This window comes from Lonchura striata, chromosome 15, assembly GCF_046129695.1.
Source record: "Lonchura striata isolate bLonStr1 chromosome 15, bLonStr1.mat, whole genome shotgun sequence".
NCBI lineage: Eukaryota > Metazoa > Chordata > Aves > Passeriformes > Estrildidae > Lonchura > Lonchura striata.
In genome coordinates, this window is record NC_134617.1 from 870291 (window position 1) to 891457 (window position 21167).

Here is a 21167-nt window from a genome sequence, read left to right on the forward strand (position 1 = left end):
GGCCTGGGGGCCGGTGCCTGTGGCACTGCCAGCAGCTCCTGGGCACCCACAGAGAGCTGAGAGCCCTGGTGGGATGCCCTTGGGATTGGGAATGCCGCGGTGCGGGAGAGGGCTGGCGGTGCCGGGCTGCCCCAGCGCCTTCGCCGCGCGTGTCGTGTTGGCAATCTGCTGATTCCTCCTCTGCTGCCCTGCTGTTGGCATTTGCCAGCGGTCTTTGTTGGGCTGTGCCAGCCCACAAGTCCTGCAGCCAGCTTTAGGTGTGTGAAGGGATGGTAAAAGGGGTGTTCTGCAGACGGGGGGTGCTCCCGAGGCTTTGCTGCTTGGGGGATCTCTCACATTTTAAACGTTTCTGTCAGAACTGTGGCAGTGCCCTAGCAATATTTCCTGTGGCAGGCTCAGAGGAGGGACAGCTCTGCCCCTCTGAGTGCACTCCAGGAGTTTGTGTGCCATGAGTTTCTGGCCCCGGCGGTGAAGGAAATTTGGCCGTGGCCTTCCGGAGTGACACATCCCTCACGGTGGCATTATCTTGGCCATGTCAGAGGCATGTTGCACGAAACGAGGCCGTTAGTTCAGAATCTGATTTCCTGGCTTATCAGGGGTTTTTAATACAGTGTTTATCTGGATGTGCGATAAAGGAAACCGTGTTAATCATCCTGCTTCTCAGAGCAGCTGGAAACCAGAAGTGCTGGGGGCTTTTATTTACAGGCTTTGGTTGAATACTCCAGAGTAGATTTTTCATTTGTTACAGCATCACTGTGGACATGCTTGTCGTCAAGACCTGCACTCCCACCAACACCATCCAGGCCTCCATTTTAAACAGAAAATAGGAAAGAGAACTGAAGAATGGGTGGGTCTGTAAGGAAGTTGTGTGAGGAGGATTTGTGGCACCCCAGGCCACCTCGGCTTGGGCTCTGTCACCATGTGGTTTGTGCCTCCACAGTGGCTCCGTGCCCCCTCTGTGGCTCCCAGTCCGCCAGGGCTGCCTCTGTGTCTGCAGGGTTCAGGCAGCCTGGGAGGAAAACCTGGGTTCTTACCAATTCTCAGTCTCTCCAAAATGAAGTGAAAACATTTCAAGAGACAGAAGAAACTAATGGTTCAGGTTCTCAGCAAAATGCCTTTCTGGAATTATTTCAAATTGGCAAACACAGTTCTATTTTAATAGTCATGACGAGTCTAATGTCAACAGCCTTGGATTATAACTTCTTCCTGCTTGAACTCAAGACTACTTCCCTACCTAAGAGAATATAAAAATATTTAATAGTTTCTCTGGTTAATGAAGAAATAAATAAACAATTCAAAAAATGTAATCAGGCAGTGTCCACAGCCTAGTGTTTACATTGTTCTCATTGCTGGAAGATAAGGGGGAGGCTCAGATGGCAATGACATTGAAAATGGTTTTGTTATTAGTTTGGTGGTACTACTTAGACCAGTAAGTAACTTGCTTTTAGGAATCCATTGATGTTTGGTGGGCCACGTTTTGGTGTCTGGGTGTGTCAGCAGTACCTGTTTGGACAGAATGTGGTCCAGGCTGGCCATCCCTTTCACACACTGGTGAAAAGGGGTGCAGGCTGTAAGCTGGAAATGAGCAGTAATTTTGGTTTCTGAAAGTGTTCCCCTTGCCATTGTCTCACTAGAGTTGTTTATCATAGGATTGGAGAATCATGCAATGGTTTGGGTTGGAAGGGACCTTAAGGGTCACCCAGTGCCACCCCTGCCGTGGCAGGGACAGCTGCCACTGCCCCAGGCTGCTCCCAACCCCATCCAGCCTGGCCTTGGGCACTGCCAGGGATCCAGGGGCACCCTGTGCCAGGGCTGCCCACCCTCCCAGGGAGGGATTTCTTCCCAACATCTAATGTAAATGCTCTTGAAAGTTCAGGACTTCTGTGATTTTCATAGGGCGCTGTATTTCTTAGGCTCTGTTACAGTGGTGGTAGGTTGAGCGTGTGGGGCTGTGCCCATCTGCGTGTTGGGGCTTTCTGTCCTTCACAGCAAAGAGCAAAAGGAGAGACACCAGCAGATGTTCTCCTCAGCCCTGGGAGGAGGTGGTTTCTTCATCCCTCCTCCCCTGCATCTGCTCTGTCTATGGCTGGTGGCAGGCCAGAGCCTGGCGCTTCCTGTCCCCGTGTCCCTGTCCGTGTCTGTGTGTCCCTGTCCCCGTGTCCCTGTCCGTGTCTGTGTGTCCCTGTCCCTGTGTCCCTTTCCATGTCAATGTGTCCCTGTCCCCATGTCCCTGTCCGCGTGCCCTGCTGCCCAGGCCGTGGCTGTGTGTCTCTGTTCCCGTGTCCATGTCCGTGTGTCCCTGTTCCCGTGTCCATGTGTCCCTGTCCCCATGTCCCTGTGTCCATGTCCGTGTGTCCCTGCCCCCGTGTCCGTGTCCGTGTGTCCCTGTCCCCGTGTCCATGTGTCCATGTCCGTGTGTCCTGTCCCCGTGTCCCTGTCCGTGTCTGTGTGTCCCTGTCCCCATGTCCCTTGTGCCCTGCTGCCCAGGCTGTGGCTGTGTGTCTCTGTTCCCGTGTCCCTGTCCGTGTCTGTGTGTCCCTGTCCCCATGTCCCTGTCCCCGTGTCCCTGTCCCTGTTCCCATGTCCCTGTCCCCGTGTCCCTGTCCGTGTCTGTGTGTCCCTGTCCCCATGTCCCTGTCCCCGTGTCCCTGTCCGTGTCTGTGTGTCCCTGTCCCCATGTCCCTGTCCCCGTGTCCCTGTCCGTGTCTGTGTGTCCCTGTCCCCATGTCCCTGTGTCCATGTCCGTGTGTCCTGTCCCCGTGTCCCTGTCCGTGTCTGTGTGTCCCTGTCCCCATGTCCCTGTCCCCGTGTCCCTGTCCGTGTCTGTGTGTCCCTGTCCCCATGTCCCTTGTGCCCTGCTGCCCAGGCCGTGGCTGTGTGTCTCTGTTCCCGTGTCCATGTCCATGTGTCCCTGTCCCCATGTCCCTGTCCCCATGTCCCTGTCCCCGTGTCCCTGTCCGTGTCTGTGTGTCCCTGTCCCCATGTCCCTTGTGCCCTGCTGCCCAGGCCGTGGCTGTGTGTCTCTGTTCCCGTGTCCATGTCCATGTGTCCCTGTCCCCATGTCCCTGTCCCCATGTCCCTGTCCCCGTGTCCCTGTCCGTGTCTGTGTGTCCCTGTCCCCATGTCCCTTGTGCCCTGCTGCCAGGCCGTGGCTGTGGCCGTGCCCAGCAGAGCCCGGCTCAGGACGCTGCCCAGCGCCGTTGCCACACCCGGGGTGCAGCGGGTGACCCTTGAGCCGGGGTAGAAGTCTCTGCTAATGATTAACCCCGCCTGGCTTTGGTTAAACACCTTGATTTCTGCAGAGCTCGTTGCTTCGTTAAGCTGCTCCATTTTGCCCGCTTCATTAAAATTGCCTGTTTCACCCCCTTCATTAAGGGTTCCCATTTTGCCCCCTTTTGTTCCATTGACTGGCGATGATAAACACATCTATGCAAAGAAATAAAATCAGATTATATATGAAAAATTTCTGAAAAATACATGGGAATGTACTAAGTTTAGTACCCCTTACCAATACCCTGACTCCCAAAATTAAATTTAATCAAACTTTTTACCGATTTGGAATCCTGAAAATTGGGATGTTTTTCCCTCTCTCATTATGCTGCTTGATTTTTCTTTTATCTAGATAAGACTCATAGTTTATTAGGATTTTGTTGACTTGAAAGCAATTTCTATAAATACTGAAAGGTATTCCATTATTATATTATCTCAGAGTGTAATTTCTGTGCCTTACCTCTTCCTTAGGAAGTGGTCATTTGCCTTTTACTGCGTATGGCTTTATAGGTGAGAGATTTATGTTAAATGTCAGCCTGGTTAGCTGTGGCTCCTGCCGGAGTTCTGCAAGCGGGGCTGTCTGGCAGCTCTCCACACGGTTCGTAAATATTGCCCTTATCTGATACAGCCAGGCTGGGAAGATATGCCTGCAGCCCGGATTAGATTGCTGGCTACTGCTGTATTAATCAATGTAATCATTTATTTTTAGTTTTAGAAGTCATATCATCTGTTTTCTTTCTCATGTTACATTTTCTGTGGTGCTGGTGCAGAAAATGAGCCCTGTTTAAAAATTAAAGGTGACTGAAAAGTTTCAGTGGAATATGTTTGGCGCTGTCATGGTTTCCCTGACAGCTGATGAATGTTTCCTTAAAAATGCTTTTGTCAGAAATTCGAGAGGTATAAAGAGTTTTATTTTTGTATCAAAATTAGCTGTCTTCAAAACTGTACTATCTTTTTAATAATTTAATGAAGTGAAGTTCTCGAGTTATATATTCCTTATTTAAATTCATAGCTCCTAGCCTGTACTTCATTGTTTAATCTGAGATATTTAGTCTTAGAAAAGGATCTATTGGGCCTAAACTTTTAGAGAAAATAAGACATCTTAGAGTAGCCAGACAGTGACTGTTGCTTGTAGAAGGGGTATTGCTTGGATTTGAAGTAAGTGTTGGGTTTTTTATTTGGCTTTTTTTATTTTTTTTGCGTATGATAGTCTAAAAGTAGAGAAATAAATTTCTTTTTCCAAATGTATCAATAAGCTGGGAAGAGAAGAAAAAAACTGAAAGAAGAAAGTAATACGTGTATCACATGAAAGGAAGCAAAGCTTTGAGGTCAGAATTCCTTGTCAGCTGATCAGACAGGAAAGTTGTGAGAGGGCAAAGGACCAGGGGCAGCTCTCAAGCCTGAGGTTCTCCTCTGGTCTCTGGGCTCCTTGTGAGATCTCCACGGAGCAGCAGAGGCAGAGCCAGCCCGGCAGGCAGAAAGGTGAATCCTCAGCTGCCTTTCATGGGCTCCATGGCAGGAGCTGCAGCCAGGCAGTTCCGTGCCCCTCCATCCTGGCAGAGCTGCTCCTAGAGCTGTGTGCCCCGGGGCAGGCTGGCACAGGGCAGGTGAGCACCTAAAGGTGCGTGTTCCTGCAGACATGGGGTGCTGGGCTTCCTTAGATCCCGCTCTGCCGTGCTGGGCTGCTGAGGGCTCGCTGTGCAGCCACAGGGCTGTGTCAGAGCTGCTCTTGAAGAGAAGACCACTGCCAGGAGAAGCCAGGGAAGCCGTGCCAGGGCTGATGGGCAGCGATGCCATCCCTGGGTGAGCGCTGCTCCGCTGACAGACACGCTGTGGGGGCTGGCAGCCTCGTGGCACAGCCACGGAGGAGACGTGTTGAGCATTCCACGGATGCTTCTCAACGCAGAGGAGCGATGTGACAGATTCGAGTTCTTTTCCAAGTTCTGGAAAGAAGCATTCTTCCCTTTGGGAAAAGAGGGGCCTTTTTCTTCCCCTTTTCCTCCAGTTTGACTCATTCTCTTCCATTCCTGCTGCCAGCCTTTCCTGCTGAGGGCTTTGCACCACCCTTGTTCTGCTCTTTCTCTGCTCTGCTCTTCCCACCACTCTTGCAGCACGCTGAAGCTGTTGCTGTGCTCCTGTGTGGTGTTTTCTCTTCTGCCCCAGCCCTCTCTGCTCTGAGGCACAGCTCAGCATCTCCCCTGAACTGCTTTTAGAGGGTCTGCACATCCCTTAGCTCTTTGCCTGCCTGTGCTGTCTCATTTTTCCCCCTAATGCAAGTAATTTTCGCTTCTCTCTGCCTTCTGGTTCCATTTTTGTCTAAGTGAGAACTTCATTGACACATTTATTGTGGTTTGACTTTGATCCCTCTGTGTTTGAATGGGAGGATCCTGTTCCTTGTCTTTTGATTGCCTCAATTTCTGTAGGAAAGGACAAACACAATGGCAAAGTCCTTTGGCTCGCTGATGGGACGTTTCTCAGGTGCACTCTAGAGATGAGACATACGGACCTGTGCAAAAGCAGAGCTCCCAGGTGCTGGAATGTTTAATTTGGGATGAAATTTTAGGGTTTGCGTGAGCGTGTTGGAGCTGTGGGTTTTTTTAAATGTGTGACCAAATCTGGTCAGACTTCCTTGAGGAGGGGAAAAGGAATTTTCCATGCAAAAGCCATCCCACATACAAATGCTAAGCCCACATCAGGGAACGTGGATGGTCTGGAGAGCTTCCAAAGAGAGGCACCAAAACCTTAAATAAAAGTGTCGTTTTTCTAGCTTCATCTGGAGAGTGGCTGGAACCCTGGTGAACAGGATTTTCTGTGAAAATCAGTTTCAAGTGAAGCAGGCAGTATAGAAATCATGTTTTAGGAGTTTCAGACTTAGTTGGAAATCACAGAATAGCTGAGGTTGGAAGGGACCTCTGGAGATGTCCAATCCTACCTCCTGCCAAGGCCTCACCCAGACCAGGGGACACAGGAACATGTTGAGGTGGCTTTGGGATGTGTCCAGAGAGGAACACTCCATGACCTGCTGGGCAGCTGCTCCAGCCTCTGCCACCCTCCATGGAAGGAGGTTCTTCCTCATGTGGAGGTGGATGAACTCAACAGCTGGGCCTTTCCAGGGCTGTGAGGCAGTGCCTGGATGGTCTGGGAGGTCATGGTTGGTCTATAAGATCAAGGTTGGTCTCTAAGATCATGGTTGGTCTATAGGGTCGTGGTTGGTCTGTAAGATCACGGTTGGTCTGTGAGATCCCAGTTGTTCTGTGAGAGTGCCATGGAGTTCTATATTATCAGCCCCTGAGCTCTGGCCCAGCGCTGCTGGGTCAGCCCTGAGGATTAGGAGCAGCTCCAAGGTGATTAGGATGGATTGTTTGTTGTTCTAAGAGGGATTTGGGTTTTTTCCTTAATGAACCAGTCCTTCGTTTGTAGCTGGGCTGGGTGTTTACATCCAGATCCTGAAATGAGGAATATTTCTCACTCTTCTCCTAAACTGCTGGGGTGAAAAGATCACTTGTTACTGTGAATATTTGTTGCTATATGGCCCAATTTGCACAGCTTCTTGCATAACAGCATCCCAGAAGAAAAGCCTTTGGTGGTGCTGGGAAGGGAGCCCTTGTGCAGCCTGCAGGGACTGTGGCAGTAATGGAAACAATATGGAGTAAGAGCGTGTTTAAAGAGTCAATTTTAAAGGCTGGGATAATTGTGCAAGAAACTTGGCTTCAGAAACGTGTAAGGGAAGGAATCTTGATGCAGCCAAATAGGCTGTGAAAAATCCATACAGCTTTAGTGGGGTTTTACAGAAGTCCTTGTTTAACTGTTTTTGGTGCACTTTGTGTGCAGAACTGCCCCACCGAGGGTGGGGACCAGGTTCCTGGCAAGTACGAGCCCTGTGCTCGCCTCTGTCCCAATTAAAGGTGTTTTTCTGCTTTGTTTCAGCCCTGGAATGAGGTCAGATGTAAGCTCTTCTCCATCCACAACCTCAACAACTACGGGACCACCTCCCAAGCTCTGCCTGGTGTGCTCCGACGAGGCCTCTGGGTGCCACTACGGTGTCCTGACATGTGGCAGCTGCAAAGTGTTCTTCAAAAGGGCAGTGGAAGGTAGGCCCTGCTTGGATGAGTTTGCTGCTTATAAATATACACATCATCCATTTTCAAACCCAGCATCCATGGTTTTGCCAGAATCTCACTGAACATCCCATCCATTAGATCACTGATCTTGTCATAGTAAATCACATTGATAATGGTGCATTATCCAAAGCACAGATTCCATTCACATTGATAAAATGCTCCCATTCACTCTGTGTAAAAGAATTTATTGTTTTGGCTTTTGTCTCTTTCATTTTCTTTCACTGTTGTTTTTGTTTATTTGTCCCATTTTTATGCAGATATTTGTCTGTGTGCAATAGATCTGTAAAGTTTGTGATTTTTCAATTTAAGGTTAGTTGGTTTGTGTAGAAGCTTACATAGAACTTGGTAAATCTGTTGTGTGTGAGGTTATAGTAATTTTCCTGTAAACAAAGTTGGTTTAATTACATCCATGTCCCTGGCTGTTACTTGCAAGGACACTGGGTACCAGGGACGTGTGTGGGATTGGATCACTGAGATTCCTGTCTAGTTGTGATTAGAGAAAATCATTCTGGAAAACAGAGATGATGGAAAACTAACATGAATAAGGGCTGTGTGATTTTTGGGTGCATCAGTAGCCATTTTGTAAGGGACTAGGTTGTACCTCAGGATCTGACTGTGCTTCAGTATCACGTGCAGAAAAACTGGAGCATATTCCCAGTGTTTCTGAGAAGATGGTGATTCCTTGGGTCTGAAGAGCATCATTCTTAGTTCTGGCCCTCGGGGTTTCCTGTCTTGTGCCTTCCTCGTGCAGCCCTCGCTGAGCCAGGCTCTTCCTGCTGACATTTCTGCAGGCTGGGGTCACTGCAGGAGAGGGGGGCTGCTGGACAGAGACAAGCCACCATTCAGTGCTCAGAGGCAGCACTTCCCCCAGTTCCTGGCTCCCCATGGGGAGCTCCATGGCAGGGCAGAGCCCCTCAGAGGGATCAGGAAAGTCAAGCTCATGTCATGGATTCTGCTGGTCACAAAGGGGTGCTGGCTGTGGCAGCTGAAGTATAACAAGGCAGTATGAGCTCAGGTGCAAAGCAAAAAATCATCTGTACCTTTGATTAAAACATGGTCACCAGAGATCCCTCAGAAGACAATTTATAAGGCAGCTGGACATATGCCATAGCCATGGGTTTGCCTGTTTTCAAGCTTAAATAAATCACAAACGTATTGATACTGGAAGGAATCACCCCGGTGATTCCTTTTGGGTTTGGCACACCATAAATCAGCTCTCTTGATATTAAAAATGTAAGCAGGCTTGTGGCAATCAGTTCCTCGAGGCTCAGCTCTGCTTCCATTTTCACTGTGCCACAAATTATCCCACTTTTCACAGAACCCCAGGATCATTGAGGTTGGAGAAGACCTCCACATTCATGAAGTCGAGCCTTTGATCGATCATCGCAGCACCAAGGACTGAGCACCCTAAACGCTTCCATTCAATGACATGGGTGTTTGCAGGGCTGCTTCCAGGATCTGTTAGTCCTAGTCCTCACTTTGAGGAACAAATAGTTTGGTTTTATCTTTTATAGGCATTTTTCTTATTAGGAACACATGTAAAAAGAATTTGTTTCTGCAATATCCTTTTTATTAGTGGCTGCCAGGCACCTGTTAGTGCTCAGATCAAGCTGACTCTGCACACTCATTATCCGGCCTTTAGCCAAAGCCCTTTTTTCCACCTTTGCCTCCAGGCCTGTGTACTGTGACAGAAATGGTCACAGAAACTGGAAGTGTCAGTGTCTAGGAAGTCAATATAAGGTGCATTTTTTCAGCAAAAAGTTGAACCAGAGGAGAAGAGGATGGGTGAAGGTGGGACAGCAGCTGTCGATTTATGTGCAGTTCATCAGGCAGACAGGTCTTTCTTCAGGAGCCCAGCCTGGCCAGATCTCTCTGGCATTTTCTAGTTCTGATTTTGTGGTTTTTCAGAGCCCAGAGCCCTCATGACTGAGTTTCTCCAGCCCCAGCCCTGCTCAGCTCCCAGCCCTTCACCCAGTGTCCCAGCCTGGATCCTCCCCAGCTCCTCACAGCTCCTCACTCCTCCCTCCCTCCCTGCAGACTCCCCAGCACCTCGCCCTCCTGCTCTGCTCCAGATCAGCCTTGTTCGTCAGCACTTTCCATTCCATCTTCCAAAGTCCTTTGTCTGCAATTCCCAGCCTTTTTCTGGGCTGCTGTGCTGAAGTGGGCACAGAGCCGTTGGTGCTGCAGTGCATCAGAGCCCTGGTGCCAGCAGGGCTGTGGGCAGCATGGGGATGGGGATGGGGTTGGCCAGCTCTGAAAAATGCCCCTGTGTGCCCCAGAGCCCCTGGAAGCTGCTGCACTGGCTCACTCCTGGCTTTTAGCAGAGTGTTTGTGGAGTGCCTGGGTTTGAGCAGCACAGAGAACCGCAGCACGTTCCTTTGATCACTGGCACGTCCCCGGGCAGGCAGGGAGCACCAGCTGCCCTTCGTTCTCCCCAAAAGGGTCGTGGGACAAGAGGCTTTGCTGTGCTGCAATACAAAGAAATAGTGTAGCTTGGTCCTAGAAAAGGCCAGAATAGGCGAGCAGTAGATACAAGAAACAAAGCATTTGTGGAGAGGAAGCTCTTGATTAGGAACGGGATGGAGCAGCTCAGGAGCATCCTCAGCTGAAGTGCCCGTGCTGAGTGTGAAACCGTGGTCTCATCAAACAGCACGGAGGCACTGGAGCTGTTGTCTCTGCTCCTCTGCAGTGCTGGCACGTGGGCATCAGTTCATGTTCCCCGTGTGTTTCTGTGTGTCAGCGTGCTAATGGCAGCCAGAACGGGGAGTGGAGGACCTGTTGTCTGAATTAACACAAAGCTGGCACAAGGGTCAGCAAGGCTTCTCTTCCCCGAGTGGAAGAGGTGGGAGGGTCATTCAGAGAAACATTCCTTGGAGTATCAGCTTGAGATGCTTCACAGGAGAAGTTTGGCCAAAGCCATAGGAATGAACTCTGCACGCCCATAATTTTCACAGCTGACTTGTAAGGAATTCCTTCTCCAAACTGTTTTCCTGTGAGAAAACTCTTGGACTCTGTTGTTAATAACTCAGTATTTGGAAAATCTGTTTGTTTCTCACTATATTGTACTGTCAGTACTTAGCAATACAGAGTAAAAGCCCAGGCTGCAGCTTTCTGCCTTCTGGAAAAACATGCTCCTTGACCTCTGTCTGGGAGAAGGATCTATTCTTTGGTAATACCTTTCCGTAAATAAGTTACATTCAGACATTCATTCACATAACTCATATCATTAAGAATAGATACTTCTGTTGCCCTCCTCTAAACAGCTAAGAAATACAGTTATTTTAATTTATGTACTTAAACTTGTGATGTTTTCAGGGCCAGTTATGCTCTGAATCTGCCGATCCATAAAAATGTCAGAGAATTTGGTGTGTCCAGGTCAGGCTGTAAGTTGCAGGAAAGTTTCATGACTGTCCAGCTGATGAAGCTGTGTCTGTGCTCTGTAGATATGTTTACAAGTGTTTTCTCAGAACGTGTTTGTGCACATTATTTATGTCTCGTGTCAAACTATTTAGGGAAATGGGAAACCTGCTGTAGAAGACAGTTTTGGTAAATGCAAGGGGAAATAGTTTTAAAAACAGAAGTTGCCTGGTGTTAACAAATAGAAAATAATATTTTCACCTAAATGTATTGGCTTTGAGGCGCAAACATGAGAGGTGGGTTGGGGTTGCTGAAGCCAGGTGGGCGCTGCTGTCCTGCAAGGCACGCGGGGCAGCGAGGGGAGGTTTGCCTGGTCCTGCTGGGGCTGGGGAAGGGCTGAGCGCGGGGAACTGACGTCTGTCTGTCTGTCTGTGTTTGTGCCAGGGCAGCACAACTACCTGTGTGCCGGCAGGAACGACTGCATCATCGACAAGATCCGCAGGAAGAACTGCCCCGCCTGCCGCTACCGCAAGTGTCTGCAGGCGGGCATGAACCTGGAAGGTAACGGCGGGGCAGTGCTGGGGCAACTGCTGGGGCAGTGCCAGGGTAACTGCTGGGACAGTGCCAGGGCAGTGCCAGGGTAACTGCTGGGGTAACTGCTGGGGCAGTGCCAGGGCAGTGCTGGGGCAGTGCCAGGGTAACTGCTGGGGCAACTGCTGGGGTAACTGCTGGGGCAGTGCCAGGGTAACTGCTGGGGTAACTGCCGGGGCAGTGCTGGGGCAACTGCTGGGGCAGTGCCAGGGTAACTGCTGGGGCAACTGCTGGGGCAGTGCCAGGGCAGTGCTGGGGCAGTGCCAGGGCAGTGCCAGGGCAGTGCCAGGGTAACTGCTGGGGCAGTGCCAGGGCAGTGCCAGGGCAGTGCCAGGGTAACTGCTGGGGCAGTGCCAGGGCAGTGCCAGGGTAACTGCTGGGGCAGTGCTGGGGCACTGCTGGGGCAGTGCTGGGGCAGTGCCAGGGTAACTGCTGGGGCAGTGCTGGGGCAACTGCTGGGGCAGTGCCGGGGCAGTGCCAGGGTAGTGCCAGGGTAACTGCTGGGGCAGTGCTGGGGCACTGTTGGGGCAATGCTGGGGCAGTGCCAGGGTAACTGCTGGGTAACTGCTGGGGTAACTGCCGGGGCAGTGCCAGGGCAATGCCGGGGCAGTGCTGGGGGTAACTGCCAGGGCAGTGCTGGGGCAATGCCGGGGCACCTTCAGTCTGCATTGTGTTCTGTGGGCATTGTAAGGAGACACGGCAGGGTTGGTGCTGCAGCTTCTCCTGTCTGGGCTGGCTTGCTGGCTCTGTGTGTTCAGCAGTGAGTGATGCACACAGGCAGGGGCTGCTCCTCCTTCCTCTCAGCACATCCATCTCACGGCTTTTTCATGGAGTGTGGGGCAGCAGAACTCTTGGAGAACACCTAGAGGGAGGTGGAACACCTGTAGGAGGGTGTGCTGTCTGAGTGACCTGACACAGGCCATGGAGGACAGGGATGGGAATGGGGATTACATCTTCTAGCTGAGGAAAATTAAAGTACTTTTGTTTGTGCTGTGGATACTTCTTAAATATCTGTCAAAATTTCTCTAGAAAATGTTGGTTAAATTAAACATACCACTTCATGATTCTTTGCTGAGTCCTGAATGACTCCTGAGAATCTGAAGGCCATATCAACCAGAGATTTATCAGCAGTTGTAAAATGGCATAAAACACTTTTATTAGTGTCAGCTTCATTTTATGTTTGCTGTTTTTCCCTGAGCAGCAGAGATTAACGCAGCACTTACTAGTGCAGTTATCCTGGTGGTACGTGTATAATCAAAATTGTCAGATAAAATAAAAATGTCAAAGATGTATTTGTCAGCTCCGAGGATGAACAGAATTTCATTTCAGTCAGTGCTAACATCCTTGTGAGGTGTGATAAGTTAAAGAGATCAGTGAGGCACAGACTGGTGCCTGTGTTAGCACATCCTTCCTCTTGTGCTGCCAGCCTCCCTCGGGAGGGCACAGCACCACTTCTGCTGGGCTGCAGGGCACTGGACCTGCCCTTCCAGGCACATCCCCTCCTCAGGGGAGGCTGCTGCTCCCTTTGCTGGGCTGTGGTCATCATCTAGGAGGCTACAGCCAAAACCTGCACTAGTGGGTTCTGAAATAAATCCCTAAAGGCCGTGCATGGTCAGTGTCCCCCGGGAGCTGGATTTGGGTTATGACACTCCCAGTGGGCTGGAGCTCATCCTTCAGAGGTCAGGGCAGGACAGGCCTCCTGCCTGTCCTGGTGTCCATGGGGACAGGTCACTGCCCTGCCAGTGTGGCTGGGAGCAAGGACATGTAACAGCAGAGCCTAAGGGCAGCTTCAATAATGCCCAACACCACAGGGTTGGTTTTGAGGTGGGAAAGAATGTATTTTGGTTAAGGTTGATTTCTGTTTTTTTTCTCTTCAAAGTGGTTCTCAAAGTACATCTGTGATATTCCTGTATTTATCTTTGTGAAAAAGTGTGCTCTCATAGTAAAGAATAGTTCTTTAACACTCAGGTTTAACATCCCATTGTGAGCTTCTCCCTCCCACATCACTTCCCATGGGCACCAGCGTTGCTGCCTGTGGCTCTGGGAGGTGGGACTGGGGAATTGTGGTGAGCTCTGGGCTGGGCAGGTCTGAGAGCTGGGGCCCTTCCAGCCTGGTTTGTCTGAATTTTGGCACCGAGATTCCTGGAGAATAGGGAGGTTTTGGAGCGTTTGCCTGAATTTTGGCACCGAGATTCCTGGAGAATAGGGAGGTTTTGGAGGGTTTGCCTGAATTTTGGCACAGAGATTCCTGGAGAATAGGGAGGTTTTGGAGGGTTTGTCTGAATTTTGGCACAGAGATTCCTGGAGAATAGGGAGGTTTTGGAGGGTTTGTCTGAATTTTGGCACCGAGATTCCTGGAGAATAGGGAGGTTTTGGAGGGTTTGTCTGAATTTTGGCACTGAGATTCCTGGAGAATAGGGAGGTTTTGGAGGGTGGGTTTTGTTATATAAGTTGTTGGAGAAGGTGGGGAAAGGGAAGCTTTTACGGCTGAGAGGGAAGAGGAATCTAGAAACTCAGAAGCACAAAATGGAAGAACCCAGAGTAGTGTGAAAGGGTGAGAAACACCCTGAAAACAAGGATTTTTGGGACAGATCTGAACAGATGGAGAAGTGGTCATGCAGAAAAGCAAACTGGGAGGCAGCAAAAAGTGCAGAACAGACTAAAATCCAGTTTATCTTGTCTGTTTTAGGGTCGCAGTTCAGGAATGACTGTTGCTCAAAAGATAATTAAATTTGCATGTTTTTTAGACAGTAATTTCTTTTTGAGAAGTCCCCAGCTGCATCCTCAGGGCATGAACAATGGTTGTAGCAAACCAGTGAATGGTCAGAAGAGATCCCAGTGTCCAGCCCATCAATCCTTGGGCCCCCTGCACTCACCTGGCTTCCTGCTGGACTTTTTCCAGGAGCCTGCCCTGTTTTGGGTATCTCTCAGTTTCTGGTACCTACACTGGATTTCACGGTTAGGCATTGGGTAGAAAACAAATTTATTTTTAAATTAATGAATTCATTTGTTCATTCTATCCTGCAGTATTTTAATTGACCCATTCTTGTCCTGAGTTAAAAGTGGCTCTTTGTAGTCCCATGATAATTTTCTATTAGTCTTCTTTACCACAAAATCATTAAGGTTGGAAAAGACCTCAAGTCCAGCAGTCATCCTTTTGGCCCTGCATATCTTAATTTTCTGGCACTTTCTTTTTTCCTAGTGCATATTTTTGGGGGCGTAGGGGACTGGAAAAACCTCAAACTATCAAGCTGCAGGTACCAGAGATTTACACAGCACAATGATGATATTTTGTACTCCAGCCTTTATTTCCTTGAGTTCTCATTTCCGCTCCCACTGTTAATTGGTGTTCCTTGGCACCCTCTCTCTTTGTGATGTGCTGGAAGAAAAGATTTATTGTTAGGTTTTATGCCTGTAAAAAAAAGTCTCATCATTTTTTTGGCTTTTCATGCCGCATTTTACAGTTAAACTTAGCAATTAATTAGTCTTTTTTGCAGGATTCACTTGGAATTTATTTCAATTTTTTGAGGAATCTTTATTTTTTCTAATTCTTTGCCCTGCTCTGCCTGCAGCGGGCTGGTTCTGGTTGCCAGCTGAGGGGGGCAGTGCCCGGTGGCCGTGGGAGTGGTGGCAGGTCCCTCGCCCACCTGGCTCAGGTGCTCTGCCATCTGCCCCCGGGCAGGGAGGAGGAAGGCTCTGCAGCCCAGTGGATGCCAGGCTGCAGGAGGCTGGGGCTTGGGGGTTTTGTTTGTTTTGAACAGAAAATCTTGGACGCTTTTCTCTCCATGCTGAGTTTATCTGTGGGGGTTATCTCCTGTAACGAGCCCTGAGGAGCTGGCTTTAAATTAGTGGTCTTTTTTTATTATTTGAAAATTAATTGCAAAAAAATACATTATCTCAATTTTCTCCTTTTTTTGTGAGGTACAACTATATATCAAAGTCAGGGCTGGTAACAGCCTAATAAAAATTCTTGCATAATAATTTGTCTTATCAGATCTGTTTATTTTGATTATAATTTTATCAGGCTCTCTGGGCTGGAAATACTCCATCCAGGTGTCTCTAGGAAGCTGAAGGCATGTGCTTCTAAATTTAAGTCAAAGCAGCTCATTTGCTCTTCAGAACACGGATAACGGGGCAAAAAAATGCCAGAATATGAAAGGATTTTGAAGCAGCCATTTCAAAATTGAGACAAGAATAACAAGAAGCTCTTTGCTCCAAGGAAACAACTCTTGCTATTCCCTCATGGCAGGCTTGGCACATGTGGCCAGTCTACAAAACTCTGGGAAAATGCAGTTTGTCCAAGGTCTGTGGAGGATTCCTTGTCTTTGGCAGTTGATTTCCGCAGGCTCGGCTGCAGCCAGAGGCAGAAGGTCCAGGAGGGGTTTTGTGTGCTGGCACTGCAGGCTCGGTGAATTTTGGGTGCTCAGGGATTCTGAACAGCTCAGGAGGAGCTGGAATGCACCACCACATTACGTGATGCTTTTACAGGCCACAGATTTAGCTGGGAAGTTGCAGAGCAGAAATCAATGAATTAACTGAGCAGCCAGGGAAGGAGCTGGGCTGCTCTGGGCTCCGTGAGCAGCGAGGTCTGTGTGGCCGCCTGCATCCGGGAGCGCCAGAGCCAAGCAGGAGACTCCATTAGGGACAAGATGCTAATAAAATCCTTGCTCCAGCTTTTTGTAGTTTACAGTTAACATCTCTGTGTGATGTTTTATTTATTTGGCGAATGAGTTTTATGGTTTAATTACGCAGCAGTGATTTATGTGCAAGAGAGCTGGCAAGAGAAAAAGCTCCTCCTGCCCAGCATTTAAAAAAAAAAACAACATTTTCCCTGGCTCAAGAGATCCAGTAACTTCTTACCCATTAAATATATTTTTTTCCTTTCTTTTGCCTAGTTTCTATGTTTTCTATTTAAAGTAACTTTTAAAGTGTGCAACTATTTCCAGCAATGGGATTGAGCCTTGTGTTTTAGGGTCAGCCTCATAAGGTACCTGCAGATATTAGTAAGCATTTTGAAGCGCTGGCATAAATGTGACTTTTATTAAAACATGAAGTATTATTTTCCGTGGAAGCTTGCTTGGGATGAATGTGAAGCCCTGGGACATCGTGCAGGTTTGGCTGCCCCGCTGCCAGCCGCGGGGGGAGGATGGGAGCAGCGATTCCTCTGCCCCGTTTATCTCCGTGTGGTCATTTCCAGCCTCACCTGCGGCTTCCCCACCCTTTGCAGCCCGCAAGACGAAGAAGAAGATCAAGGGGCTGCAGCAGGGCGGCGCGGCGGGCGCGCGCGAGGCGCCGGAGGCAGCTGGCAGCAAGAGCATCGTGCCCGCCTCGCTGCCGCAGCTGACGCCCACCCTGGTGTCCCTGCTGGAGGTCATCGAGCCCGAGGTGCTCTACTCGGGCTACGACAGCTCCCTGCCCGACTCCAGCTGGAGGATCCTCTCCACGCTCAACATGCTGGGCGGCCGCCAGGTGGTCGCTGCCGTCAAGTGGGCAAAGGCAATCCCAGGTGAGGCACGGCCACGGGGGATGCGGAACCTCAGGCTGCCCTTGTTCCTTCACACACGGCAAGTGTTGCTAGTGTCGGGGCTTCTTCGTGGCTCAGGTACTGCCAGAGCAGAAAAGCAGAAAAAATTGCAGATGCAAACGTTTATTTACCACAAATTAGGTCGTTTTGCTCGAACGCTTTGACCACTGAATATTGAAATTCTAATTTAAATGGGTATTTGTTGTAAAAGTATTACGAAGAAATCTTTGTGTTAGCTCTGTCTTTACCTCTGTGTGGATTTACCTCAGATTCACAGAATGCCAGAATGGTTTGGGTTGGAAGGGACCCCAAAGCTCACCCAGTGCCACCCCTGCCATGGCAGGGACACCTTCCACTGTCCCAGGCTGCTTCCAGCCGTGTCCAGCCTGGCCTTGGGCACTGCCAGGGATCCAGGGGCAGCCACAGCTGCTCTGGGCACTAAACTTGAATATTTTTAGCAATGAGAGTCTCTTGACTCCTGAGCCCAGCCTCACTGTGCTGGCTCACTGGGTCTGCATTCATGGGTGGATCTTTCCCGACTCCCCCTCACTGCCCAGCTCCAGGGTGGCAATCAAGGTGTTCTTTTCCCTCCTGCTCTATTCAAACTGACTCTTACCTGGGCAGAGAGGGAGTTTGGTGCTGTTCTGCTCCCACCTAAAGACACGGTGAGACACAGAAGTGATGTCACATCTCAGCCTTGGGCATCTGTCTTGGAGAGGCCAGGACCGAGGGGAGCTGAAGATGTTTGTTCCTACAGGACAAAGCCCAGTGTTTATCTCCCTCTCACCCCTGTCAGTGCTGTTCACTACCTGTTCTCAAAATCCCTGGCAAAAACACCTCCATGACGCATAGGTTGCCCAAAAATAACATCACAGAACAGGTCTGCCAAAAAAAAAAAGAAAAAAGCCTGATAATGAGATTTATGAGTCATAACTGTGTCTCTTTGAGCAGGGGAAGTAAATTAACAGTGGGAAAGAAAGGCTGGAAAACTCAAATGCATCTGTGTCCAGCAGAGATGTGACAGGAGAGGTTTGTGTGGGGTCTGGTGGGCAAGGTGGGGCAGGTTGGACCAGTGGCCTCAGTGATCTTGGGGGATTTTTCCAACCTCAGTGATTCTGGCATTCTGTGTCAGGGCTCTTTGCACTGGGCACTTGTGCTGAATTAGCTCAGTCTGCTTGAGGAGAGGCTCACATGCACAGACTTCCTTCTGGGACAGGTTTTTGGGAGACCATCTGGTGTTCCCAGATCCAGATTTAGATTCCATTTTCTAAAACACTTCTCTGTTCATCATCTCTGCTCAGCAGAGATGTTTGTAATTAGCCAAACCCTTTAGGTTAGAGCTTATGCTCTCAATGAAAATGCCAATCTTCTCTTTAATAGCTACATTAATAGCAACTATTCTTATCATTTTTATCTCCTTTCTTTTGTTTGCTGAGGTGGTTCCTCATGAGTGTTTAATTTGTATATCCTGCTCCTGTTGTAGCCCATCAGCCCTGCTGACAGCACGCCAGCATTCCTTGCCAAACCCTTTAGCTGGGATTTCAGAATAACCTTTTCCTGGGAAGAGTTTGAGCACAGATTTCAAGGTTTGACCCAGAAAGACTGAAATCACTTTGAAACCCCTTCTTTGTAATTTAGAGGCAGAAGCTGCTCATTGTGGGTGGCTCCAAAGCCAGGGGCTGTGTTTGGACCCACCAAGTTTGTTGCACGTTCATCCACTGGCTCTGTCTGCTGGCACAGCTTCAGGAAGCAGCTTTTAGATGTTATGAGCTCTTTAGATGTCAGATGCTTAATAAAAATAGATAAAATCAGCTTGTATTCAGGCTCTAATAATGCTCCGTATGGCACGATGGTTTCTTGGTAAGTGTAGGCTGGATCTGATATGAGCTGGTGCTGCAAATCCAAAGCTGGTAGCATTTTCAGACTCTTTGAGGGACCAGTTGTCAGGTTTTACTCATTTCCTCCCTGTTCAGTTGGCTCTGTTCATGCTGCATGAGAGATTAGAAGCAGTTCATGCTGGTAACTAGTGCAGTATTTATTTTGTGGGTTCAGTGTGCAATTGTTGTTGGATAAGAGCAACATTTGATATTAAACCATTTATTGTCTAGCAGACTGCTCTCATGAAAAGGAGCTAACCCTGTTATTTTTGGAAGGCAGCCCAGTGAATTACAGTGTATGTGAACTATAATTGTTGCCTTTTGTGATGTATCTGACTGACCATCAGTTACAGATAACCACACACATATCTACTGTGATTTTTTTTAATATTACATCTCTTTTACTCCCTGTAGTACCTGTGCACTGCTAACACAGCAGTTGTGCTGCTCATAACCCTGCTCCTTTTCCAAGCCGTGCAACTTTTTTGTTGCTTTTGTGCAACTGACACCATCCCCCTGTAACTTTTGCTTCTCCAGGTTTCCGAAATCTGCACCTGGATGACCAAATGACCCTTCTGCAGTACTCCTGGATGTTCCTGATGGCTTTTGCTCTAGGCTGGAGATCCTACAAGCAGTCCAACGGCAACCTGCTGTGCTTTGCTCCAGACCTGATCATTAACGAGTGAGTAGGGGCTGCCAGGGCTGGGCTGGATCCGGGGCTGCTGAACCCTCCACAGCCCCTCTGCTTCCCCACTGCTCTCCCTTGCTCAGCGATTTCCACTGAGTCAAAGGGAAGGTAATTGAGATATTAAGTGTATTTATATCCAGGAGTTTTTGTGGGAGGTGTTTGTGCTTTAACATTCCATATTGTGACTGTTCCTGCACCATTCACTAGAATCATTCATTTTATCAGAGCCAACACAGTCACAGCTAAAAATATGCCTGGGGTGGAGAGAAAAGTTTGGCAAATTGCATAATGTTCTGTCTGTTTAGTGTATCAAAGTGGCAATATGGCCCTAGGAGTTTGCCAGAGTGAAACATTTCTGTCTGCTCTGATGAAATTAGGGCTGAAAAGACAAGGTTAAAGATGGAGCAGCCTGCCTGATGTATATTTGAACTTCGTTTTCAGCTTTTGAGCAGAGTTGAATTTGGTGGAATGTTTGAATATATATTTTCTTGCACCACACGTAGTTTTCCTTGTATTGTTCCAGCTTTGTGTTGCGCAGTATTTCTGTGTTGTAGAAGAGGGAATTTGAGATTATTGAGATGATTGGATCTTATTCGTGTGTCTCTTTTCTGGTTTTGATATGGAGGCAATACTTTTAGCCTGTTTTGGCACAGTTTAATATTTTTGGTCCTATTTCACTTCAAAATCAGATCTCCCAAATATTTTCTGTGTCTTAAAAAAATACAGTAATTGGTACATTTTCTGTGGGATCAGCGATTTATAGTTCATGTTTATTTATTCCCTTGCTTGTTTTTTTTTCATTGTAAATATTTATCCAGGCTTTTATAAACTGTAATCATTGCCTCATAATAATATTTTTTTTTAAAAGGCTGAGGAGGAGATGGCAGGTGAGGGCCCATCTGTGTCCTTGTGTTTATTAAAGTGCTAAGAATGTGTCCCTGGAGCAGAATAGTTTCTATGTGGTGGAATTGAAATAATTGGTGTTGTCACTAGGTGTAATAGCATCTAATTTGCTGTAAGTCAGAGATCTCCTGCTGTTTTATCAGTGGGTCAAAAACACAGAGCTTCTCTGCTAGGTGTTGGAACTCTTGAAAACCCCCAGAAATGAAAGAGTAATGCTGTTACAGCAAAGAGTAATTCCCAAATTCCTTCCAGATACACTTTGGTGAATCGTAGATCAGAGTGACATTTGTTTTCAATAAAACCCTGAGCTGACTGAGAGCACTGCAGCTCCTTCCAGTGAGCTACAGGTTCTCCATAAAACTCTCTGCTCGTAACTTTTTATGTCCCATCCCTCAATAAAACAGAGCCACCTCGGGGTGGAGGCTGACAGACACCAAGGGAGACGGGAGAGCCCCGGTGGAGGAAAATGAGCACCCTTGGGTGCGGGTGATCAGCTGTGCCCTCGTGGGGAGCTGAGCTGGGGCTGCAGTGGTGCTGAGCTCCTGGGGCAGGGCCACTGCAGCTGCAGGGAGGGGCAGCTGCTCCTGCTTCGTTTTACACGGGCTTTACAAACCACTTACTCTGCCTGTGAGCGTTCAGGACTTCCCCTCATGCTGAGTGCAGTTCAGTGTCTTCAGCTTCACAGAGGGAAACTCCATCTCTCCAGACTCAGAGGTTCAGTTGGACATGGCTGCAGTCATTGATTGATTTCTTTATGGGATTAATTAGACTTTCTTTAGCCTCGTGTTTCTGCCCAAGCATCTGAGCAGCATCAGTCCTTCATGCATTTATCCTTG

The 21167-nt window shown here is 48.7% G+C and overlaps 1 protein-coding gene across 2 annotated transcripts in view; it reads left to right on the top strand.

The window, feature by feature from the left end:
• NR3C1 (nuclear receptor subfamily 3 group C member 1) overlaps positions 1–21167 on the top strand; it is a 62553-nt gene that overhangs the window by 29366 nt on the left and 12020 nt on the right. For both annotated transcript variants that reach the window (XM_021541285.2, XM_021541286.2), the window contains exons 3-6: positions 7198–7361; positions 11193–11309; positions 16567–16845; positions 19278–19422. In XM_021541285.2, the coding sequence (XP_021396960.1) occupies positions 7198–7361; positions 11193–11309; positions 16567–16845; positions 19278–19422 (705 nt within the window). The remainder of the gene's footprint in view (positions 1–7197; positions 7362–11192; positions 11310–16566; positions 16846–19277; positions 19423–21167) is intronic.